Source organism: Lissotriton helveticus, chromosome 7 (genome assembly GCF_964261635.1).
Source record: "Lissotriton helveticus chromosome 7, aLisHel1.1, whole genome shotgun sequence".
Taxonomy (NCBI): Eukaryota; Metazoa; Chordata; class Amphibia; order Caudata; family Salamandridae; genus Lissotriton; species Lissotriton helveticus.
Window position 1 is genome coordinate 21,490,009 of NC_136068.1, and position 26,590 is coordinate 21,516,598.

Sequence of the window (26,590 nt, forward strand, 5' to 3'; positions counted from 1 at the left end):
TGTGGGTTTAAATATGTGATTGTGGGAGGGTGTTCTTGTTTATTTAAGAGGTTTCCCATTTTGTGAACGGATGGTGCTGAAGACACGTTTCTTTTCTTTTTTAAATAGGAAAATGTATTTTGTTTCTTGGAAACAAGTTACCTTTTTACAATTCCTTTTATTTTTTGAGTTTGTTGGAATTTTTTTTAAGCTCATTTTCAGGTTTTTGAAGGTTTTAATATTGAGAGGATTGTGTTGTTGGAGCCTTTTTTTTGGTAGGATGATTATGTTTTTAAAAAAAAAGTTTATGTAACTTTATTGGTATTATCATCATAACAACGAGACATGACATCCTTCAGCATTATGACAGGTTCATTGGAGCCTTTTTTTTCTACAGTTGTACTTCTACTTTTTTTAGGGGGCTTTCTTTTTGAATGGATTCATGTTTCAATTAAACTACTATAGATTTGTTCATTTTCGAGAAGTGCCTACTGTGACATAAATGTAAGTCATTTTTTGTTATTATTGGTGGGAAATGTTTTTGGTTGCATTTCGTTTGTTTGTGTCCCTTTTATTTTAATAATTATATTATATCATATATTTATATGTAAATTTTTAAGTTTTTAAATGACAATTATAATTATACATTTAAACGAGAGTAGAAATATGCTTTTTAAATGTCTTGTAATTTTAAAATACTTATGATGTTTAGCATTGTTTTTTGTTTAAAGTATAGGTTTAGCAATCATGTCTAGGTTTTCTAGCCTTTTGGTGTTTGGAAATAGTCGAGTTTTGTGTTGTAGGTATTAATATATTGTTTGTATTTGCTTACTGAGTTCAGGGCCTATTTTAGTTAGAGATTGCTCTAGCCTTTGCTCTTTATATCTCTGTTCTTTTTTGATGGCTTCTATTTGTTTATATAGGGTCCGTTGTCCTCTTCCTTTTGTGACTTGGAAGGCATTACACCATCCTTCCACCGCGTTATTAGTTTTAGCTTTTTGAGCTACAGGACTACCGTTGACGTTCCACCAGGGTTTGGAACTTTCGTTGCCTTCGGTGCCCTGACATATGTAGCCTTCCCACCCAGTTGTCTTCAAAGTAGTCTTGGAAGGGAGTTAGTTTTTTTTTTGGCTTGGTAGAAAGGGCTTTCAAGAAGTATATTATAGTGGTTGGCTACTGCAATTGTTGGTACATAGGCCAGGGCTAATATATGTTTTAATTTTATAGGCAAACTTGCTATTTGTGGCTTAATCTATACTTAGGGCCCGATTCCGATGCGGTTTGGAAATCTTCCCAACCGAATGGGTTTGAGAACGGCTTACGACCGATTCGAGTTGGGAGAGTCCGACAGACCAAATACGATGCATCCGGATGCTTCCAGATATGATTCGGTCGGACTCCCATTGACTTCAATGGGAGCCTATGTTCCGGACGAATGCATAGAATCTCATTGAAGAAAGGGGTGGCTGGGGAAAATTAGGCACCCTGTGATGGGCACACCCTGGTGCCTGCCACACTGTGCATGGCTGGTAAGGTGGGACCCTAGGGTACTTCCACGGGCCCGATTGGGAAGGCTCCGGAAGCAGGGGGGCCCGCTACGGGCCCCCAAAGTCTGATTCTGATTGCTGATGCAAGTCAGGTGGCATGATTCAGAAAGGCTATCTGAATCCAGCATTGTACTCGGTCGTTCGGAAACGCTGCCCGTAGACACTTATGAGTCTGCTTCATATGGCTCGGTCATTCCAAATGCCGTCGGATTGGGATTTTCCTAACTCCTAACTCGCATTGTACTTGATCGTTCGGACACCTTTCCGAGTAGGTCGGAAAGACACGTTCCCGATCCAATTTGGATGGAGCAAATGCAGTTAGGAGGCCTTCCTAACCGCATCGGAATCAGGCCCTAAGAGTAGAATTTTGTAGGTGTCTCTAGATACTTTGGTTGAAGTGATTATAGCAACCTTGTATTGCAGAGTGTTTGTATATTTTTTAAATTGACTGAATCATTGCTTGTTCAAAGTCAATGATTATTTTTTGTGAGAAGTAGTTGTTGGGGTGTTGTTTTATGATTGTAAGAAGTTCTATGTAGGTGGTATTTTGCTTGTTGGGGAGTAGTGCGTATATGAAAAGGATGTTAGTGTCTCCATATTCACTGTGGATGATATCAAATTGGTAAAAAGGCTTGGGGAAAACTTTGATTGTATCACCCATCATCCATGTTTCTGAGTTTTTTAACTTTTGTATGTTGTTGTTGGTGGCACAGATAATAATTCATTTTTCATGACTGTTATTGTCATGAATATTGAGTTTCTCATCTTTGTGGGTGACAGTGTATTCTGGTAAGATTTCTATTTCTGCAAAAGCTTGGGGGGGGTGTTGGAGCAGTAGCTCTTTTAGTTATGGCTAATAATCTTTTTAGAGTGGGGATGGATGGTAGTTGTCCTGTGACATGTTCAGGAACCCTTGTTAACACATTTTTTAATATTTGGGCACTGGTCTGTTGCGAGCTGGTGCTTGCTTCTCTGAAGGTTTCTTAAGCAACTTTGACCTTGATTTCTGTGACTTTGGGGGGATGGTTGTGTTCAGTGACATTAACAGCATATGTTTTGACTGTTGAGGCTCTCCCTTAGCAAGAGTTGGAGTAGTATTTATTACTTTTCCTTGTTCATGAACATGTTTTTACAGTGACTGACCCAACTTCTTCCACACTTGCAACTCTTTGTTGTACTTCCATAATGTCTGCTGACAGCACAGCCACTTTACCGGTGACATCTGAAAGAGCCTGCTACATCGCTGCATTATCCCGCTTGACCTGTGCATAGTGTCCAAAGGCCTCCTCTCTCTAGGTCTGCAAGAGCTGTAAAATCATTGACAGGGTAGGCTCACTTGTAACTGATGCAGCTGTCCCGGGATCCACTGAGAGAGCACGAGTTTCTGTTATATTAGAAGAGGACGGGTATGTTCTATCCTTCTGTCTGTCCCAGGAGAAACAAATGTTCCAGAATTCAAGCCAGAGTTTAGGCTGCTTACACTCAGTGAATACAGGCGGCCACAATCCCAGGAATGCAGGATGCGCCCGCCACTATGGTGGGCGCATCCTAATTTCCCCCACGGGACCTCCATCCTCCCTTTTACTGTGAGGATGGCAGGCGGACAAAGTCCACCCGCCATCCTCATGATGCCCAATGTGTCCACCTCATTGGAAAAGCCCCCTTCTCAAGCCACTTCAGGACCCAGGAACCCCCTAACCCCAGGGACTGTTTTTTAATAGAAACGCCACACACAGTCAGTTGCGTAGCAGGCACACATTAACAATTATATACTCAAACAATCCCAGTCATTCACTCATACTAAGTAAATGGAACATAAACATTCATATAATCACACAATCTGCAATACAATGAGCTCTCACTTTTCACCCACTTATCTAATTATATATACACACTTTCAAAACCACAGATTGAGTCTCATATACACTGAGGCACTCATGCAGCCATATGTGCCCTGACATTCACTTCCATTCACAGTCACACACCATGACAAATGCATGCATTGTCAGATAGAGTATATCAGACACATATACACAAGGACAAACTCATAGTCTGTAATAGAAACATGTAGATATGAAAATTACAAAACAAACATAAAACATCACCTGAATACATCATAACAATCTAACAGTGAAAGTACTACAATCTGACCTCCTGCCGTCTTGTGAATACCTATGTATTCAGGTGGCTGGTAGCAATAATCACCCATGCAAACTGCACATGTTCTACCACACAACAACCTTCCCCTCATAGAACAGATCATGGACATTATCTCAGCGAACACGGATTTCCTTGGCACTCAGATCTTCCAGGGAGATTTCAACCTTCACTGGAAATATGTGAATAATGGGGTGGTCAATAGCCTTATATCCATCCTGCTAGACCTCAGCCTAATCCAAATCTGTGACAGCCCGACTCATATTAACGGAGCTACCTTAGACCTTGTCATTGGTAAGCCTAATACCATCCTTCTTGATTCGATCCTCCCATGTGATTGGACAGACCACTATTGCATCGCCTTCCTCATCCTGGATGCGGTAACAGCTAATCGAGGTCAGCCTAAGAACCCCAAATACTTGAAAAGATGTCGATGAAACATCAACTCGCATGATCTGATGGGTCTCTGTGATAACATACTGTCCCCTCCTATGAACATGTCTGATGTCCATGACCTTACGGACCATTATAGCCGCTCCATGACAATTGTTTTAGACTCTACAGCTAAAAAGACTGTCCTCCAAAGACTTCAAACCATGGTTTAATGATAGTCATTTTTTTTTTCATTTGGATTCTTTATTCGATGATTAAAAATCACCATAAAAGTACAAACATTCAATGTATATTGAGTTCAATTCTTTTAAAAAGACTAACCATCAAATTAACATGTAACCTGGTGTAAGTACAACGACAAAGTCCCAGTGAAATAAAGAAAACATTGTAATCCATTAAAAACAATCACAGAGTTCTCACAGTTCTCACAATTCCCCGCCCCTCTAGTTGCTCTTAGTCGGACAGCTACTTTAATAAAATTAATGATACAGCACAATGTAAGGGGGTCCGACGCCTGCTGTAAAAAAATCAAAGCCTCTTTAGCACATTTTATATTTGATTTTTTCAAAATATCTACCAAGAATCTACGCCTGGGTTCAGAATAAAATGAACATATTAATACAAAATGAAGGGAATCCTGCGGAGACCTATTGTTGCAGCCCCAGGTTCCCTTCTGATCAATAGTCGGTGAATACCCTAATTGTGATCCCAATAAATATGGGAAAAAATTGAGCCTAAAATGGGTCATTAAAAACCTTTCCTGTGCATTGTGTAGCAAATATAGGTAAGGTTCCATTCCTTCAGTGGTCTTTACAAGGTTATATGCGCACACCGTGGTTTTAGCCCTTTCTTGTTCTATTCTCTGTGCGGCTTTGTGTGCAAAAAACGCTTTTTTGACAATAGTCTTATGGTGGGGAATGATCGCTGTCGGGTCGGAAAAGAGATTCCCTAGGCCCAGAGTTACCAGTGCTGATTTTACATAACTGAGCCACGGGATTCGCGACCATTTTTCTCTGGCCAAGCAGTCCTTCAATATATCCCTGCTTAGGCTCGCCTCTGGATTTATCCAAATTTTGAGCCAGGCTAAAATTGGTCTAACCTTTATCGAATCTTCAAGATAGGGGATCCCTAACATCCTGTGTGCTATTGCGGCTGATAAACTGTGTGGGGCTTTCAAGACGGATCGTAGATGTTTATTCTCCTCCCGCTGGAGTTGGCAAATGTTTGCAAAGCCCCACACTTCTGCCCCATAGGTAACTTTAGAGCAACATATTGAGTTGTATAGGATCATCACCTGTTCGGGGCACCACCTCCCCAGCCTTCGGCCATAACCAGCTTTTGCCCCATTGGCAGCATTCATTTTGCGGCAACGATCCTCTATCAAGGCGTTAAATTTTAATAACCCATCAAACAGTAAGCCTAGCTATGAGAATGACTTAACCTTCTCTATCTTATGACTCCCTATTTTGAAGGTACATTTGTTGGAGGGTTTTTTACCAGCAGATAAAACGTAAGATTTGCGCAAATTAACAGAAAGGTCCAATGAACCCATAAAAGATACAAAACCATCAATTAAAATCTGTAAACTCCTTGGTGTGCGCCCGAGGAGGACCGCATCATCTGCGTAAAGTAACACAGGAACATGACACGACCCTACTCATGGACAGTCAGATCCCAACTGTAAGAAGTGCTGTTCAAGATCATTAATATAAAGCGAGAATAAGAAAGGCGCCAGGATGCAGCCTTGACGGACCCCACTTTTACATGAGAAGGATTCAGTGCATCCACCCTCAATGGTATACCTGACTTGCGCTGAGGTATTACTATGCAATTCCCTTAATATGTTGATGAGGCCAACCTCTATCCCCATGCTGGTCATCATATTCCAGAGCTTACCTCTGTTAACATGATCAAAGGCAGTTGCCAGATCCATGAACTCCATATAATAATAGTCTTAATAGCGAAAGAAGGAATTTGAGACTTTCGGGCAGACTGTTGAGATCCTATCCCTCCCTTGAGCATCTCTACCATATGAGATCACTAAGAAGCATCTACAACAAATGTACCAGATGCTCAAAAGCCACCTTCTTCAGAATTCAACGAGAGCAAGCAAAAAACTGTTCTAAAAATCTGTTCAAACTCATCAAGTCTCAAGTTAATCTCTCTGCATTGGGTCATGGGACAAAGCCGAACTGCGAAGAATTTACTGATTTCTTCATTGATAAGACTACTAAGATCGAAGCTGAACTACGCTCAGCCCTTGAGCACGTGTCAATCAGTCTCCCAAACAAACTCTTTCCCCCATGGTTGGATTTCACCGTCCCTGCGCAGCCTTGCCCACCCATAAACAACTAATTCAGGAGCCTTTTCAAAACCTTGAAAGCACTATACATAAAACGCTGGTTAATCTGAAACCTTCTAATCACTATAATGACCCTCTGCCATCAAACCTCTTCTCTGAAATTAGAACCTCCTTACTCCCACTTTGGACTAAGTTCGTCAATGCTTCACATCGGCAAGGTGCTATTCCGGATTGCCTAAAATCAGGGCAAGTATCAGGGCAAGTTACCTTTATTCTAAAGAAACCATCTGCTGATCCCACGGACCTACTTAACTTCCTCACAATCTCTAACATCCCCACATTGGCAAAACTCCTGGAGAAATGTGTGCTCGCCCAACTGTGTAACCACATAGATCATTTCCAACTCCTGCACCAATTTCAATCTGGTTTCTGCTCACTCACACTGTAGATAATGCCCTAAGAATGCTGGATCAAAATGAATCTTGCCTATTGATCCTTCTCGACCTTTCATCAGCATTTGACACTGTCAAACACGATAACCTAATTGATCTCCTGGAACACAGGATGGGATTGTCTCAGCCTGTACTAAACTGGTTCTCCTCATTCCTGCACAACAGAACCCAAAGCTTCAAGGTGAACCAGTCCCTTTCTCATCCTTCTCCGGTCACTCTGGGGGTTCCACAGGGTTCAGAGCTCTCACCTAGGCTCTTCAAACTGTTCATGGAGCCTCTAACGGAAATTCTGAAATCATTCCGCATTCACTATCACGTGTACGCTGATAATACTCGACTATACCTGAAGATCTCCTCCCCTGAGGACATCAGCTCACTCAACTCAGTCCTACTGAAAACACAAAGCTGGCTGACACTTAACCACTTGAAGCAAAATGCTCTCAAAACGGAATTCCTCCTAATCGGACCACACAAGCAATCTTCGTTCATAGGACAATGGATGAATCAGCTTACTGCTCTGAACTGTAGACCACACCTCGTTGATTCCCCAACCTCTCTGGGAACAATGCTAGACAAAAGTCTGAACATGCAGAAGCACATCAGTTCCCTCACCAAAGGAGCGAACTTCCAACTCAGCATCTTAATGAAAATGAAACCTTTTCTCCCTCCTCATGAATTAAATGTTACAGTGCAAGCCTTAGTAATCTCAAAGATGGGCAATGGCAGTGCAACCCTTTGCGGCCTTCCTAGAGCGAAGACGGATCCTCTTAGGGCTGCCCTCAACTCTGCTGCCAGGCTCTTAACAGGCGCTATACACAAATAGGAGCTTAGGGGGTAGAAAAGAACAGGTCACGCCCCACTCACAGAGTTCAGCACAAAAAGAACTGTTCTATCAACTGTATGAAGTGCTATAAGCGTCCACCATGCATTTTTTCAGTCACACAGTTTTGTTTGGCAGGACAGTGGATCAATATCTCCCATCATGAGGTGACTTCAAATAGTTGATTTTCCTAAAAACCTAGGGCCATATTATCATGAAAGGGCGATACATTATCGCCGCTTTTGTCGGCAGGAAACTGCTGCTAAAGCGGCAATAATGGGCTTGATAGTATGCACTAGAGAATTCCCATAGAAGAACAGGTGAACACCATAACCTGGGCTTCCATGGGAATTCACAAGGGCATATTATCAAGCCCATTATCGCCGCTTTAGCGGCAGTTTCCTGCCGATAAAAGCGGAGATAATGTATCGCCCTTTCTTGATAATATGGCCCCTAGTGTGTGTGCTGTCTCTCCCTGTATTTCCCACCCTCTAGTGTGAAAGAAATCTGAGAAGGGAGAATGGTGTAGCAAAAAATTAGAAGTGTGAAAAAGGTGAGAAAAGTTGTCAGTGCCTCACGGGAGTAACACCATGGGAGTTTACAGACTGATACTCGCCTGCATCCTCAGGTTCTCATCATTAGCAACTGCCAACTTATAAACCAAATAGGTGATAAAGAAAAAGAACAAGAACGTGTTCAGTGTGGTATATGTGAACCCTATCAGGTGTACTGGGATCTAGCATAGAAAGCCTGATAAACCTAGTCTAAAAACGAGCTAGACAATCTCTAGCTATACTACTTTATTCCTTACTGTGTGTCTGCTCAATTAAAACCGACATGTTTAATTGCCAATGTGATCTTACAGCAATTTCATCAGGGTAAGGGTCAGTTGTCCACACTGCGGATGTATGACGTTACAACGCATACTTTTACCACGCATACCTTAACAACGCGGTATTTACAACGAATACCGTTACAACGCATAGCGCTTAGAGGTGCTGGATAGTGGTAAGTATAATTTTCTATTCCAACTCCAGTCCCCGTGAACACTAGGGAAGGTGTTGGATAGAAAATTAAACTTATTCCCTATCCTAGAGCGCCCACCAGCGCAATGCGTTGTAATGGTATGCGTGGTAATGCCTGCGTTGTAATGGTAGTGCGTTGTAAAAATTTCGTTGTAAACGTTACATACCCCACACTGCACCAATTTTCTCTGTTAGTTTTACCTAGAGGAAACAGAGACAGCATAACACATCTCATCAACGCAGGCATCAGACAAAACATCAGGTTAAAAACATTTTTGTGTGTGGGGATCATCAAAAACTCATGAGACATATTTACCGGGTAGTTGGCCTTCATCGGCATACCTGCAACCCCTTATAAAACTACGCCTGTGTACTACTCCAAATGCGCAGTACTCATCGCACTTGCTGCAATAGGTCAGTCTGTGTGAGAAAGGGAAAGTTATTCAAGCATTCTGTTCACCCCATGACTATCCAACGTGATACACATATAAGGCCCCTTCTACTGTTGAGTTTGGTGTTGTTCAAAGAAGGGATGAACCAGTATGTCTTGGGTCACTTATGCGAGTATCAGGCATTTGTCACTCGCTGGTGTCTATGCCCCTATCTCACGGTGGTGAAACCTCCGGCACTCGTTTGTGCCACCAACAGCACCCACCCTATTTTGTTTACAAGAGCCCCTATTTACACCTACTTGTGCTACACAATTTATGTACGCGCCCTAAAGTTTTTCCTCTCATGGGTCGCTGACGCATATATCGCGCATACTGTCAATCAATCCTAACTTCACCAGGAGGTGCATCTGATTTTTACTCGTCTCCTTTGGTCAAAACCTTACTATGTGCAATGGTCCCTATCTGAAAGGGCTTCCGCCAATCAATATAGTCACGGGCTCGGGTGATTTAAAAAAAACGTCCTCCTCACCCGTTGTTCTGCTACAACCTGCTTACCGTGACGATGCGGGTAACTGGCAGCCGCTCAGCACCTCAACATCTGGGACTCCTGGCATAGAATTTCAAACGCTGCTCCCACTGCGACGACGTGTGTAAGCCCACCCTACTTCCGGTCCTCTCGTTCTACCGGACCAGTACAGCAGCCATCTTGAAATGTCCTCACACCGTAGATACAATCCATTGTAGACTATGTCATACGTATTAGAGTGTGTCCTTTCTCTGATTATAAAAATTACAAAAATTACCGCTGGGCTACTAAAACGTCACTAGTATATGCAAAGGGATTTTTAACTAGTGATGAAACAATAATGTGACTCTCCAACCTATGTATGTCTTCCCTGACTGGACAATTTAATTTCATTTAGTTCCTCACACGACAACCCTGCAGTGCATGGGCCTAATCCCTATCAATTTGATGTGCAGTGCACATCTCGCCAGTTTGATTCCTATACTACATATAGGGACAGATCGACACCATCCACCTAAGTACTTCTTCTGGCTACTACAGCCATATGTTCAGTCTTGGGGCAGTGCCTGGGGGTTTATCAAATTGAAAAACCTTGTTTCACTAGAATGGTACCACTTTGTTCCATTATATGAGGCCTTTAAGCCCATGTTGGTCCACCCCACTTGATATATCCATCGTGCTTCTTTCGTGCTCAGTCTACTCTCCATGTTATTCTGGTCCCCTGTTAACTTTTCTAGTACCACCCACCGTATGTCCCTGTGATGATGTTTCTGTGTTACAAAGTGTTGTACCAATCTCGTCGTGAGCTTGCCTGCTTTGAGCATGCTCACATGTTCCTGAATTCTAACTTTGACTTTGGGTGTCGTGAGACCAATAAAATGTAGATCACACAGACACGTAAGTCTGTAAATGACGTTTGCCGTGTTACAATTGCTAAACCTGTTCAGGTACCAGGTTTTCCCATGTGTCAAGGCAACACTCTTGGTGGATGTGGTCAGTTCCCAAACCGTGCACCCCCCACAAGGATAGTGACCAGGGTGCACTCCAGTTTCTATGGGCTCCTGCATGGGCCGAATGTGAACTAACCGGCAACCAAATTGGTACACCGTTTCAAGGCAAATCTTGATTGGGTCATTGTCATTGATGAGGTGCTGAGCAAATGCCAATGTTTTCTGATGGTCTGTCTAATTTTATTCGATAGTGGTCCAAACGTTGTAACCACTGGCCATTGCTGATTTTGTTAGTCCTTTCAAGGAGGGCAGCCCGGGGGAGTGTTTAAGGCCCTTTTCCTGGCTTGTCTGATGGGTTTTTTGGGATATGCTCGGTCCTCCAGACTTTTAAACGATTCCTCAGCTTGTTCTACATAGCTCTGAGTGGATGAGCAATTCCTGCGATAACGCAAGAATTGATTCACTGGTAGATTATCACGCAGGGCCCTAGGGTGATAAGATCTGTAGTGTAAAAGTGAGTTTTTGTCAGTAGGTTATTGATGTATGTGGGTCACTAATTTATTGTTATCCACCTGTATATCAAGGTCCAGGTAAGTGGTTGTGTTTCTGTCCACCGTCCATGTAAATTTCAGGCATTCGTCCAAGGTGTTAAGCCAGTTCAAACATTTCTGGAGCTCATCTTCTGTGCCTGACCAAATGCACTGGACATCATCAATGTATCTCTTCCAGAGGACAATGTTCCTCTGGCAGGGCTTGATTCACAGAACTAATTTAAGACAAAATCCCAAACTTACTACCATTTTGGTATTCACAGAAGGCACTTACTCATTTCGGTATTCACAGAAGTTAGTAGTCCTAACTTTAGGACTCCTAAATGCCTTCTGTGAAAACCGCAAAGTCTTAAAGTTAGGATTTTTCTCAGTTTAGGAGTAGAAAAGTTAGGACTCCTAACGTTAGGGCTCCTAAATGCTTTCCTGTGAATCCCGAAAGTCTTAAAGTTCGGATTTTTCTCAGTTTAGGAGTAGTAAAGTTACGACTCCTAACTTTAGGACTACTAAATGCCTTCTGCGAATACCGAAAGCCTTAAAGTTAGGATTTTTCTCTGTTTAGGAGTCCTAAAGTTAAGAGTCCTAACTTTACTACTCCTAACTGAGAAAAATCCGAACTTTAAGACTTTCAGTATTCACAGAGGCATTTAGGAGTCCTAAAGTTAGGGCTTCTAACCTCTGTGAATACCGAAATGAGTAAGTGCCATCTGTGAATACCAAAATGAGTAAGTGACTTCTGTGAATACCAAAATGTTAGTAAGTTTAGGATTTGTCTTAAGTTAGTTTTGTGAATCGGGCACGAAGAGATTGGTAGAATCATTGATGTGGTTGGATTCAAACTGGCCTACATAAATGCAGGCCAGACTGGGGGCAAAAGTAGCCCCCATTGAAGTCCCGGAGTCCTGGAGGTACAGTTGGTCTTTATATGCAAAACAATTGCGTGTAAGTGCAATCCCTATGCATTGTAACATGAATGTCTGTGGTGTATCATAAAACCACTCACACTCCCCCAGGGCGTATGCTGCTGCCACCAGCGTGGCTTCCTGGGGGATGCTGGTGTACAGCGATTCGATGTCAATGGGGACCAAAAACTGGTGGTCTGGGTCATCCTCCACTGTGTCCAAACATCTTAAGATATCTTTGGAATCTTGCATGTAGGATGGTTGCGTAATGACACATTCTCTCAAGAAAAAATCAGAAAACTGAGATAGAGGTTCTAGCACGGATTGAATGCCTAACACTATCGGGCGCCCAGGTGGTGGGTGCTGGGCCTTGTGTATTTTAGGCACAAAATAAAATGCTGGGACCCTGGGTTTGGTATTAATCAAAAATTCTCCCTCCTTAAATGTGAGCCATTTCTTCTCCCCGGCTTCTGATACAAGATTGTGTATGGTAGTTTGTAATTCTTTGGTAGGATCCCTCATGAGGGGTTTATAGTTCTGCCAGACTCCTAACAGCTTGGTAACCTTAGCCTTATAGTCTCGTGTGTTCATCACCACCACCGCCCTGCCTTTTTCGGCCGGTAGATATTACTTTGTAATGACTTCACGGCCTGCCAATCCTTACTACTCATGTTACTGTGAGCTGTATTATTCATATTAAGTTCCAGGCTCATAATATCCTGCCTGACCTTATGTTAAAAAACATGGACCTCTGGGCCTACTTGGTTATTAGGTTGGCAAAATTGTGATAGACGTCGCAAATTGGTTGAGAACACCGAGGGTGGCTCTTGTTCCTTGCCCTTAAAATATTTATTAAGTTTAATCTTTCTCATTAAACCATTGAACTCTCCTCTGAATTTAAAACTATCATGTTTGGGCGTTGGAACATATCCGAGGCCTTTATTCAAGACCCTATTCTCATCCTCAGTCAGTTCGTGATCAGATAGATTAACCACTATGTTCTTGTTGGTGTTAGCTACAGGGGTGTTCTGCCCCGACTGCGCGTGATTCTGGGTGAGAACATCTGCCATGTTGAATTCAAGTTCTGAGGTGCTCGTCCTCTCCCCCTGCCTCTGTGGCTGGCCCCTCTTTGGTCTGTGGGATGTTGTCCTAAAAAAGCCCGGAACAATGCTCCTAGATCTTGGTCAGTTCTCTCTTGGGGATTAAATCTCCCCCGTGAGTTGGTGGTGGATTGTTGCCCAGTGTAGTCGTCGTCTTCCCTACTTGTATTTTCAAATGTCCAATTAATCGGGGTTCTCCTGCCTTGACGTCGCCCTCCCCTGGGGACCTGTGGAAGCGTGGCTTGATCGGAGCTTGTTGGTAATATTGATCTTCCACATATGGGAAAGCCCACTCATGGCTGAATCTCTCTAGATTTCTCTTTAATCCTTTGATTTTTTGATTAACTATATAGGTTTGATATTCCCCCAGGTCACTTTGGATCTTAGCCAACTGTTCTTTAGTTTCTTGGATGGTGGTGTTGGCCTTGATAGTTTCCTTTAGATCTAGTATCTCTTTGAGGATTTCTTCACTCAGCCTTTTGGCTGTATTAATGATGAGGACAAGCCAGTCACGGTTACACTTGTTAGCTATGTAGCTCCAATCCATCCGGAACCTCTTATCCTCCAAAAAGATTTTTGGCTCTATATGAACCAAAAGACTAGCTGGAGCTGCTCCTGCACGGTACTCAGTCATTAGCGCTCCATGGAGCGCTATTCTTATTTAGCATTTTCTGATGCTTGATAACTTTTCCCATTCATCTCGGGCTGTAGCAGTCCCACTCAGTGGTGCATTAGGCAGCAGTGATGGCCCCGATTGTATAGAGGCAATGTGATCATCAGAGAAGGCCAGGCATAACTTGGACACATCAAGCAAACCTGTATCAACTGGTTGTCAAATTTCACCCACATGTTACAATGATGCCGTCTGAAATCTGATGCTTATAAAAACATATATATATAGGTGAGGGTCCCTGTATACAACAAGCTCTCATGGCTAAGCTGCTGTTCTCACAACTATACACAAATAGGAGCTTAGAGGGTAGAAGAGAACAGGGCGCCCCCCCACTTACAGAGTCCAACACAAAAAGACTTTATGAACTGCTATAAGCGTCCACCATGCATTTTTCAGTCACACAGTTTTGTTTGGCAGGACAGTGGATCAATATCTCCCATCTGTCATGAGGTGACTTCAAACACTCGATTTTCTTAAAAACCTAGTGTGTGTGCTGTCTCTCCCTGTATGACCCACTCTTTAGTGTGAAGGAAATCTGAGAAGGGATATCACTGATCACTTCTCAAATTACATCATTGAAGACATCCCTGATCACATCACTCATGTGGGACATTTTGCTTGGATATGGAAAAGCTATAATGATGTTAAGACACACTAAACAGTAAATCTGGATCCAGCAGGATCAATTATAGTTTTCACGGTTCCCCAAGCCCACAACCAATTCCACACTACTATGGTGGAGATTCACATTAAGGGAATGGGACTAGAGAGAGAAACAGATACACAGGATATCGTCACATGCCTGGCTGTACAGCAAGGCACTACAGCAATCCTGAAATCTTAAGAAGATATTTAGCATGACTATAGTTTGGACTGTGGAGTTTTAAATTAGGATTGCCAAAATATTCACCTTTGTGGGCAGAGTTTGCAGAGTTTGGTGGCTCCTTATTATGCTTGTAATACAGTTCTGGCCAAATTCCGAACACCACCACGTGGCAAAGTTTCTTCTCAGCCACAGCTTGCCAACAGTAAGTTGGCAAGCTGAAGCGAGAACTAGCGTCCCCTGGTGCGATTTTAAGGTGGTAGGAGGGCACCTGCGATATTTTCCAAATGTGGGCAGTCGTGAACATTTGCATTGGAAAAATTGCGACTTGACTAGAAACTGTACTCGAGGGGAAGCAAAACCAACTCCAGCAACTGCACCCTTTTTAGTGCAGGTGGTGCTGTTTCTGCTGATTTCTCGGCACGGAACAAGCTCCCAGTGCTAAAAATCAGCATGGGCAGCTCGACATATTGATTTCCACCCCTCCTGGAACTCCACAGATTCTTGCTGAGTTTTTATGTAAACTCCACAAAATTCCATAGAGTAAAAGTACACGAGTTTGGCTCACTCCCAGTTTTAAACTTAGATATTGTATAACATCTACTTTCTGACAATCTCTGTATTTCCACCCTCATCCACAAAAGGAAAATGTATCTTTCTTCTATCAATCAACCAATTAGTCAATAAGCATTTCTAATTTGCAACACTGTCACCCCTAACAGTATCTGGTCACTGTGTGTCTTTCTTGAGTTTCTTTCTGAAGTCTGTATCTGCCATAGAGGGGGCTGTACGGAGCTGGAGGGGAAGGTTGTTCTATGACTTGGCAGCAACGTAGTAGAAGGAGCGGCCAGCGCTACCGTTGCGACTGATGCGGGGGGTTGAGAGGGCCAGTGAAAAGGAGCGCAGGTGTCCAGAGGGTTGGTTGAGTTGATGGCTGATGTAGGCAGGCCGTAGGTCATGGAAGGCTTTGTAGGTATGTGAGAGGATCTTGAACTGGCATCTCTACTGGATGAGAAGCCAGTGGGGTATCTCAGGTGGGGGTAATGTGGGTTCATTTGGGGATGTCCAGGATGAGTCTGGCTGTGGATTTATGTTTGGTCTGGAGTCTTCTGAGAAGCTGTGTGGAGATGCCGGTGTAAAAGGTGTTACTGTAGGATGATGTTGAGGGTGAGTGCATAGTCGGTCGGTGTGGGTGTAGGTCCGAGTTCTGCAGGCCACCAGCTGTAATTCCGGGGGGACACTTTCCACCCGAATATCAGTACTTCCGTTTAGTCTGAGTTGAGTTGGAGGCAGTTGTCTCTCATCCATTTGGCTCTGTTGGTCATGGCATTGCAGAAGTTGGTTTTGGCTTTCTCATAAGTGAGAGGAGCAGTTCAGTGTTGTCTGAGTTTGGAGAATATGTTGAACCCATGGGATCAAATGAGGTATGCAAGGGGGATCATGTAGATGTTGAACAGGGTGGATCTGAGGGATGATCCTTGCGCTACAATTTCTTTGGACCCGAGGTGAAGGGAGGCAGTTGGATGCTCTGTGTGCATCCTGCAAGGAAGGAGGTGATCCGCTTGAGGGTGTATTGCTGAATGCCTATGTTTCAGAGTCTGTTAATGAGGGTGGTGTGAGAGACAGTGCTGAACACCACAGAGAGGTTGAAGAGGATCAGGGCCACAGATTGTCTGGGGTTGAAGAGTGTTCTGATATCGTCTAAACAGCAATCAGCGTAGTCTCAGTGCTGTGGTTGGCACAGAATCCCGATTGTGTGGCATAAAGTAGGTAAAATGCAATGCTGAAATGCAAATAAGATGCTGTCATGTGTAGGAGAGTAGGGTCTGCTTCCTATGGTCATCCCCACTTTTTGCTGTGATTTTCTGTTTTTTTGACTTTAGTGTGGCTGTGGGCTTGCTAATCAGACCCACAGCCCAGCTGTTCTCTCTCTAAATTGATGCCATGTACTTTAGGTACATACCAGATTGGATACTGGGTCACCTTTGTGAGCCCCTGTATAGTGTACCATAGGTACCCAGGGCATAGGTGCATCCAAGGCCTACCAGGGGCTGCAGCATGTATTATGCCACCCCTGGCTGGCCATCTAAACTGCCACCACAGGCTTATCACTCAGCTTGGGCAAGGTGGTGTAATCACCCCTTGCTTAGATATAGTATACCTATATCTACCATTATATATAGACACATATATACCTATAAGTCACTCCTATGGCAGGCCTTAACAATCCTGGAGGCAGAGTGCTTTATGTGAGAGGGTGCTCTAGCATGAGCTGAGCCCTTCTGCAGCTTTCAGAACCATCTTCTTATAGCTGTTCTATGATATATGATATAGCCATACCGTATACTCTTAAGTGCATTATAATCCTCGCGGTTATTGCTAACTTTGGTTTGGCTTTATCAAAACATGTCGTGTAAGGTGTCAAACACTTTGGAATACTACCCCTCCACCAGTTCTGGTGGCGGGGGTAGAATTCCACCCTTCTAGAGGGAGAAGACATGTAGTTACTGCTTTACCCGGTTAAAGTTAAACAGAGCCTCAGTATCACAAAATGGATGCTGCTGCCACAGACACAAGTCTGACCTCCTGCAGCTGGGGGAGGCCTGGACAATAGGTTTCCTGTCGAAGGAGGTGTCAGCACCTCCCCAGACAGCCTGTAGTGTATTGGGGCAGGGTGAGTTGAATGGAAAGATGCTTTTCCAGACACTGCCTGGGGCACACAAGGTGCTCCATGCATAGCCCGGTTCAAACCAGTTGCTGGGGCACTCCAGCCCCGCTCTGGCATGAAACTGGACAAAGGGAAAGGGGTGTAGCCACCCCTTCCCAGGTCCACATATAGGAGGGACCTAGCAGGTAATCCAGCCCCTAAAATCAGTATAAAGATAGGAGCTGTGTCTAGAGACTTTAGATTATCCTGGACTGAAACTCTGAAATTAAACTCTTGGACCTTCGACGTACTATATCGACTAGAATACTGTAGACATCTCCCTTGTGGTCAAGGAGTGACCACCCTGTCCAAACAGGCACCACGAGTAACTTGCCAGTTTGCTTTGTCGACGTTCCTGCCGGAACCCGAAGACTCAGTGACTCAGGAACTGGACTTCCAGACTTCTCTGACTCTGATCCACATCCACAGCAAAGCTGAGGACCTGTGGCAGACACAAGAGACGTGGGACCGGACACCCTGGACTTCCTGCATTTTGCTAACAGTGCAATGACCGAGGCATCCTCGAAGTTGTGCATTGGGGTGTGAGAAGCCCCAGACCCGAGCGCCATTTGCATCAAAGCTCAGCCCTCCACATTCCACGAGTGCTGCATGGGGCCTGCTCCTGCATTTCAGCTCGACGCGTCTTCCCGGATGCTAGCCTGCTGGCTAGTGAGCCCTCTGAAGATGAACCTTTGAAACTAAACTGCTTTCCTGGTTGCTTCAGGCTTGCTCCAGCTTCCCTCCAAAGGAGATGCTCCCCAGATCTTGCTGGTCTGACTCGAAGCCAATCTTCACTTCCTGCATGGGTTGCGTTTGCCAAGGCTTGTTGGGTCCAATACGGATACCGACGCCGCAGTCAACTAGATCCTTTGTTGGACATCTCAAATCCAGCTTCTTGTCATCGTCGACACCTCCTGGTCTTTGTGGCTGCAGAGACCAGCTTCACTTCTACAGCTGAAATCTCTCGACATCGCCTGGTTCCTTCCTGGTTCCTTCCTGGTCACTGGCTAGTGACCCAGCCTCTGTCCCCTCTGTTTTCAGGTTCTTCAGTTCCTCCATCCATCCTTGGATCCACCCGGGCACTTTTCTTCTGGTTGCCTTCAGCACTTCTTTGCAGATCTCCATTGAAACGATCGACGAAACCCGACACCAAAAGGCACCTATGCACCCGGCTTCCCTGGGTGAGGTAACACGAGTACTCTGGTGCTCCCGTTGGTCTTGAATCTCGAAGTGTCCTAGTCTAAAGTGGTTTTGTTGTAGTCCATCCGGAAGTGCCCTAAATCTATAACTTTGTAACTTTTACTTTCCCATTATAAGTCAATGGTAACTCGTGACTGTGTTTAGACACTGCACGCGTCTCCCGTGGGTCTCCTACTTCCTAACCTTTGGTTGTCTAGTGTAGCCCCAGCAATTCTCTAGGCCCTAGGCCTATTCACTATTCCTGAATTGGTTTTTATACCACTTACTTAGTATATGGTTTGTGAGGCCCCTAGGGCAGAACTGTATTTGTGCAACTTATAGTATGCTAAATGAGTAACTTGTGATGTATTTCGATCTCTGACCTCATAAAGAGTTCAGAGGGGTTGTGTTAGAAATAAATACATATATATTTGATATATACCTTGTGTGGTGTCCTTTCATTTGGTACTCAAAGGATTATAAATGGTAACACAGCTGGCTTCACATGCTCTCTGAGGTTTTAGCCTAAGCCTGCTGGTCCATGCTACCACTAGGATAGCTTGTCTATAAGGTTGACTTTACAACCACCATCAATAAGGGTCGTTTAGACTGGTGCAGGGTGCCCACTAGAATAGTGGACATCACATGCCAGGCTAACTTCTCACATCATGTGCTCGAGTTAGGCCTGAAAAGAAAAAGTGGCAATTTACATGTACACCGTTCTTTCCAAAAGTTGACTTCCCTTTGTCACTTTGACTTTTGACACACATTTGCATTTACAACACTTGGGTGAAGTTTCTGAGAAACAATGGGGCCGATTCACAGAACTAATCTGAGACAAAATCCTAAACTTACTACTTCTGGTATTCACAGAAGGCACTTACAAGTTTTGGTATTCATAGAAATCCCTTACAACTCCTAACTTTACGTCTGCAGTCAGGCCGGAATCTCCGCACCCAGACTGTTCTCTCTTCACCCAGACCGTATTCTCCGGCCAGGGCCGTACTCTCCGTCTCGAGCCGTAATCTCGGCACTGGCCGCATAAAGTGTAATCAATGGGCTGGAATGCAATTTTTACAGCAAGGAAAATTAGGAATGTGTGATAAATGGTAGAGGAGGCCATGACAAATAGTTTGGGCAGGGTAAAGGGTATGGCCAGACACTACATCATAACCCAGAAAGGTTTGCTCCTTTGTATCATGGTACAATTTGCTTTCCCCTCAGTGTTGAGTGTAGTCACCACAGTCAACAATAAGGGTGCTCCCCTTAGTGTTGACTGTAGTGTTCACACCGTAGTCAACACTGAGAGGAGCATAAATTGTGCACTGCACGCACCATGATGCTAAGGAGCAAATTGTTTCGGATTTCGGTCCGACTGCGGACGTACAGTTAGGAGTCGTAAGTGATTTCTGTGAATACCGAAAATCATAAGTACCTTCTGTGAATACCAGAAGTAGTAAGTTTAGGATTTTGTCTGAGGAGTGGTTAGTTTCAGAAATATACTATCAGTCCCAAATAAACAGCACAATTATTAGAAGTTGGTCAACAGGTCTAGCTGTAAGAAAATCTCAAAGTAAACTGCCAGAATCATAAAAAATACCAGAAATCATCTCTGGTAGAGAAGAAAAAGACACTGGCTCACCCCCAAAACAAGGGGTTCTTATACACAAATAGTGAATAACAAAATTGAGAAAACTGCAGTTTTGTGGTGGCGTAATTTAAAGTAAGCAATCTTCAGCAAATCAGAGCAATAAACCGTCATCTTAAGGCCAATAACACTGGCTCATTTCGAAGAAAGCTTCAAGCAGCTCTCTCATCATGTCATAGGGAGTTCAACTAATAGACAACATTTCTAAACAAAGGAATATGCGGCGTTGGAAAGCACTATGCCCAGTAATCGACAATGGACTATGCACCAGTGGAAGAGCGCTGAACCCAGTTATGGATAATGGACTATGCACCAGGAATGTATGATGTTGCAACACATGCGTTTACAACGCATGCCTTTACAACGCGGTCATTTCAACGACCGCGTTGTACCACGCAAACCATTACATCGCAAGTCATTACAATGACTTGCTGTAGGGGGCGAGCTGAATTTATTTACTCCAGTTTGTGCATAGTCCATTGTCCCTTACTGGTCTTGGCCCTCTTCCACTGGTGCATAGTCCATTGTCCATTCTTGGCTTAGCGCTCTTCCACTGGTGTATTGTCTATTGTCCATTACTGAGCTCAGCGCTCTTCCACTGGTGCATAGTCCATTTACTATTAATTGTCTTAGCGCTCTTCCACTGGTGCATAGTCCATTATCAATTACAAGGCTTAGTGCTCTTCTACTGGTGCATAGTCCATTACTAGGCTTAGCAATCTTCAGCTGGTGCATAGTCCATTGTTCATTACTGGACTCAGTGCTCTTGCACTGGTGCATAGTCCATTGTTAATTACTGGGCTCAGTGCTATCTCCCACTGGTGCATAGTCCATTGTCCATTACTGGGCTCGGCGCTCTTCCGCTTGTGCATTGTCCACTGCCCATTACTTTGCTTAGTGCTCTTCTGCTGGTGCATAGTCCATTATCCATTACTGGGCTTACCGCTCTTTGGCTGGCGCATAGTCCATTGTTCATTACTGGACTCAGCATTCTTCCACTGGTGAATAGTCCATTGTCCATCACTGGGCTTAGTGGTCTTCCACTGGTGCATAGTCCGTTGCAAATTACTGGGCTGGACAATGGGCTGTGCACCAGTGGAAGAGCGCTAAGTCCAGTAATAGACAATGGACTATGCATCAGTGGAAAAGTGCTAAGCCTAGTAAGGTACAATGGACTGTGCACCAGTGGAAGAGCGATAAGCACAGTAATGGACAGTGAACTATGCACCAGTGGAAGAGCACTGAGTCCAGTAATAAACAATGGACTATGCACTAGAGGAAGAGAGCTAAGCCCTGTAATGGACTATGCACCTGTGGAAGAGCGCTAAGCCCAGTAATGGACAATGGACTATGCACCAGTGGAAGAGCTCTAAGCCCAGTAATGAACAATAAACTATACACCAGTGGAAGAGTGCTGAGTGCAGTAATGAACAATGAACTATGCACCATACAGGACAGGTTCAGAAGGGAAAGAAACAGAGTGAGCATAAAAAATGACTTCCATATTAACACCTTTGCAGCGTCGAACGTTCAGCGCCCAGTGCTGAACGTTCGAATAACGAATGCTGGCCCGTCGGCCAACGGTCGTGCGCAGCACTGGGGAGGTAGTGCTCGTGACGACTGTTGGCCGACGGCAGCACTTAAAGGGTTAAATAACATGGAGATTCCAGCAAAATATGACAAGAAAATCACATTAATAAGCTCTGTTCTATACATGACTTTAAACTAATTTCAAGTGCATTCATATTAGATTATCATTGCTAGATTTTATCTATTATTTCATTCTTTATTCCGAGACATTTTTCATGAAAATATAAATTATAAAACCTCAAAAACATACCCATTTTGTCAAACTATCTGCTGCTGTTGAGGAGTGACGATAACCAGCTCAGAACCTTCAATCCAAAGTACTGGTGTGTTTGAAGACTCTTGTAGACCTTTGTCTCTCTCCTCCTTTTGTTCTTTTTTTTTTCTACGTTCTTCCTGCACCTGCCAAGAGCCGGACGAGCCTGACACTCACAGGTTGTCTCTCTTCTTCAGGGGCTCCTCCTGCTTCAGATGCCCCCATATCTACCTGGTGGGTCACCCTGGCAGTGGCTTCAGGGATGCTCCTCGGTGCTGCCGTCGCTGTCCTTGGTGTGGTTCTAATCTATAAGAGATGCACAAAGAAAGCGAATGGTAAGAGTCTATTCAGAGTCCCATTTTAAAGTTTAAAGCAGTGACCAAGCAGGTATAATTGAACTTGTTCTCTAATTTCAGACCTGACCCCTGGTGGCAGCCCCATAGCCATCTATGAACCTGCAGTGAATTATGTGAACGTGGAGAACACAAACCAAGCACAGCCTGCAGTGAGTGCATTATAATAAATCTATAAATACATAGGTACAGTCTGTAACCAAGAGAACACTCACAAACTGCAAAGAGTAACACATTATTATCATAGCCAGGTTTGTACAGATAACAGACTCGCAGCAGAGCACAGACCAAGAGATCGCTCACAAACTGCAAAGCTCTCTGCACTCGACCCATGCTCCAATGTTGTCTGCCTGAGCTTTTGGATTTGACCTGGTGAAGCGCAACCAGATAGCCTCGGTTGGCGCTATCAGCTTCTAAACACTACCGAACTGTTTATTCTTTAAAAGTTCATAACTGAACTTCTGATAATTGGATTTTTGTCTTTTTGATTTTGTTTAATTTATCAAAATATTGTTTGGTTTTCTAAACTGGTGTGGAGTACTTTTGTGGTGATTTCACCAATTTACTGTGTTTGATGAGCACAAATACTTTGCACATTGCCTCTTAGTTAAGCACGACTGCTCTGAGCCAAGCTACCAGATGGTGAACGTGTGTTAATTTAGAGTGTGTTACTGATTACCCTGACTAAGATGGTGGTTCCTGCTTGGACAGGGTGCGTACCTCTGCCAACCAGAAACCCAGGGCGTCATTTATGAAAAGTGTTTCATCGCTGGTTGAAAACAGCGATACAACACTTTTCATTGCGCCCTCCTTGTGAATAATTGGATGCACCGTATTTACAATACAGCGCTCTATGTCGCAAGAATTGACCAGTTTCATCAGGCTGTGGCGGCAGGTTACATTTGAAAGTGGTGAGGCGTAAACGTTGGGCATGACTTTTATATGGTGAGCGATGTGAACAAGTTCAATGGACAAACCTGGGGTCCAGGGTGAGTCCCTCTCCTAAGAAAGAAATGAAAAAAAGATTGGCAAATGGTACATTTTAAAGCAAATGAATGTATGGATAAAGCAAGGCTTATAAAGCAAAGGCAACGAGTAGTCTTGAAATATTAAACACATTCAAAATTGCCCTATATCTTCCTGCATTAATATGTTCAACAGTTACTGTAATGTATAAAGTGTACAGCATTACACATTTGGACCCTTTAAAATGTACGCCTGCCCAGTGTCTTGCACTGCATGCATCATCAACTTTGGAAAAATGTGCTCTAACCAGACTTCGAGAAGCACCCACAGATGCTGGCTGCAACCAGTCATATAGAAAAATATGTGCAGACAGGTCTTTAAGTGAGTTGAAAAAAGTGGGGGTTCTCCATAAAGGAACATGTCGAATGCATTTCTGTGATTCTCATAGTGTGTCACCTTTTGGCCTTCAGTTATGTGTGCTTTATGTTAGATACGTATCCTCTTTTTCTCTGCATATCTTGTCCATCTGCATTTCTCTAACCATCTCTTTCCTCTTCAGCATTCTCTCTAATGCACTTCCTCGTGTCTCTGTCACTTCATTGCCCCTAACATGCACTGCACTCCCTCAAATTTAAGCACTTTAATTTCTCTTACTTTTACTTTGCAAATATTTTGACATCTCTGTACCCCCTTCACACACATATCCACAGAATTTCAATAGCAAATGGAATACACAAACATTGTTCTGTGTGCTCTGCAGAGAGGCTAACCCACTGACAGGCACTTTGTTAGGCTTCAGCCTTAGCGTCTGGTCGCCCAAACAAAGCCTCTCATAAACACCTGGCATGGCTCAAGTCTCCAAGTATGCACTGTAAAAAATACAGAAAAGAACCACAAGATGTAAATGTAAATATATGTAAATGTATGTATACTTGTAAAGCGCACTATCACCTTTCAGGCATTCTGAAGCTGTATACCGCTGTGGAACCCTTCCTGGCTTTCCCTGTGAGATGCCCCCTGCTGGGCACCACCAAGGTGAAGCCAGGCATCCTAGAGCTTTCTGGGCCATTGTGGAGATTAAGCAAGCTATTACCCAGAGTTGCAGAGTGGGACCATGAGTAGAGTAGGCACCGAGGCGAGAATTATTGAGTCTGTGGACATTGAGCCTGCCGTGTCGGGAATTGAACCCTGGTCCCGGGTCAGACCTCTGCATCAGGGTCTGCCGCCTCTAACCAGTGAGCTACACTTCTCCAAATAGATAACTCTTGGGGAATGCAGGATTAAGTAAAGCATGTGAATTAGGAGAGGAACTAAATCACTGAAATGCATTTCCTTAATGTTATTAACATGCATTGTTTGCAAGTCAATCCATGTTTTGGCATCAGGGTTAACTTAGGGGCATGAAGATAGGACCAGTTTTAATGTCATACATCATAGAACTGTTCACTGTCAGCCTATATTCCACAGTAAACACATATCTCTCTCTTTGGGCTTGACTTGAATCAACTTTGCAAGATACCCCTCCAAGGGTAACCCCCCCCAGTGCCTTGAAACCCTATGGGTGAGTAGCATGCTTGACAATTTCATGATTAGTTGATTGAAGGGAACAAGAATCCAGATCATTATTTGGAGCCATTTAACGGGGGAACAAATGCCGCAGCTCCACTCCACTTCTAACGAGGCTAGCGATATGCAGCGAGAGCCTGGGTGTCACAGTGGGGTAGATTAGTGTGATGAGGGGTCTCAGCACAATATACATAATACAACATTACCATGCAAACACTTACCATTACCCGGAACAAGGCACAGGATCAGACGTTCTTGCGCCCACTCTCACATATGGTGAAGGGGTGGGATCTACGCCTTTGAATGACAGATGTCTGAAATCACGCAGGGATGAAGACTCCACCCAAAACCATGAAGCTTATTGCATCACTGGCCTACAGAAGGCATACAACCCTAGATCACAATGACAATGCATCACAGTTCGGAAAGTTGATTTATGCCTGTCTTCCGTCACCTGCTTCAGAGCGAGGCAGGTCAGGCAGCCTTTAACAGACAGCCCAAACTGACAATACATCAATTTATTTAGAGATACGATGAGGCAGATTTACAAGAAAGTGACGCATCTGTAGAGATGCATCACTTTCCCTGCACCACCCTGAAAAACCCTTGCGCCACCATGGATGAACTGTATTTACAATACGGCGCACAAAGAAAAACCAAAGGGGATGATGGACGGAGCGTTGACAATACAAACACTCACCCCTAGTCAACTGATCTGGGTTTAATCCATCACCATTCTTTAGCTCTCTCCGCCATTCCAGTTCAGACATGGCCATATGCAAATCAGTCTGACCCTGTGCCTCCTGGGAACAGTCCAGCCCGAACTTCCAAGCCGTGTCTTCCCTGGACCAGAATCAAGCTTCCCAGGACCGGTTTCTGGCATTACAGCCGTCTGCAGCCGGGCTTGCTTGAATCCAGAGGCAAAGTGAGCAAGGGACTCACGTCTGAGCATACCCTGCCAACTTAGGGTGCACAAAGAAAAAACAAAGGGGATGATGGACGGAGCGTTGACCATACAAACACCCACCCCCAGTCAACTGATCTGGGTTTAATCCATCACCATTCTTTAGCTCACTCAGCCACCCCAGTTCAGACATGGCCATATGCATATTAGTCTGACCCGGTGCCTCATGGGAACAGTCCAGCCCACACTGCCAAGCGATGTCTTCCCTGGACCATGGCGCAAGAATTGACAGATGTGTCAGATATTCAGACACATCTGTTGACCCAAAAGTGACGCATTGCTGGACTTGCTCATTAAAGTGACGAAACTCCAGCAAAACATCAGAACAGAGAGATGTGTCCCATTTAAAAAGCTGTGTCATTCCTTATGCCTATTCTGAGCAGGTGTAGGGATTTTGACGCAGTGAAGGAGTAGAGTGATGCAGTGAAATGTTATAAATTTCACTGCGTCAGTTTTACATTGGTTTAATGCGCTGGAACGCCCACCCTGCATACATTATACCTGTCGCAGGTATACTGTGACGCAGGGCTTTACAATGTGATACATCTCCCTAGATGCGTCACGTTGTAAATGGTGCGCATTTGTACGCCACCGCTGCATCACAATAAGTGACACAATGGCGGCACAAAGTAGTGCAGCCATTGAGCCCTAATAGAGAATACGCCCCTGCCATCAGGAATCCTGACATATCTGGGGGCACAGTACTTGCGCATTGCTGGAGTGTGTCGCAAAACAGGCGCAACTCCAGCAATGTGTCATTACACTTGGGTGGGTC

The 26,590-nt window shown here is 44.1% G+C and overlaps 1 protein-coding gene across 2 annotated transcripts in view; it reads left to right on the forward strand.

The window, feature by feature from the left end:
* LOC144766583 (cell adhesion molecule CEACAM8-like) overlaps positions 1-26,590 on the forward strand; it is a 350,281-nt gene that overhangs the window by 277,463 nt on the left and 46,228 nt on the right. For both annotated transcript variants that reach the window (XM_078650380.1, XM_078650379.1), the window contains 2 exons: positions 22,164-22,301; positions 22,383-22,471. In XM_078650380.1, coding sequence (XP_078506506.1) covers positions 22,164-22,301; positions 22,383-22,471 — 227 coding nt within the window. The remainder of the gene's footprint in view (positions 1-22,163; positions 22,302-22,382; positions 22,472-26,590) is intronic.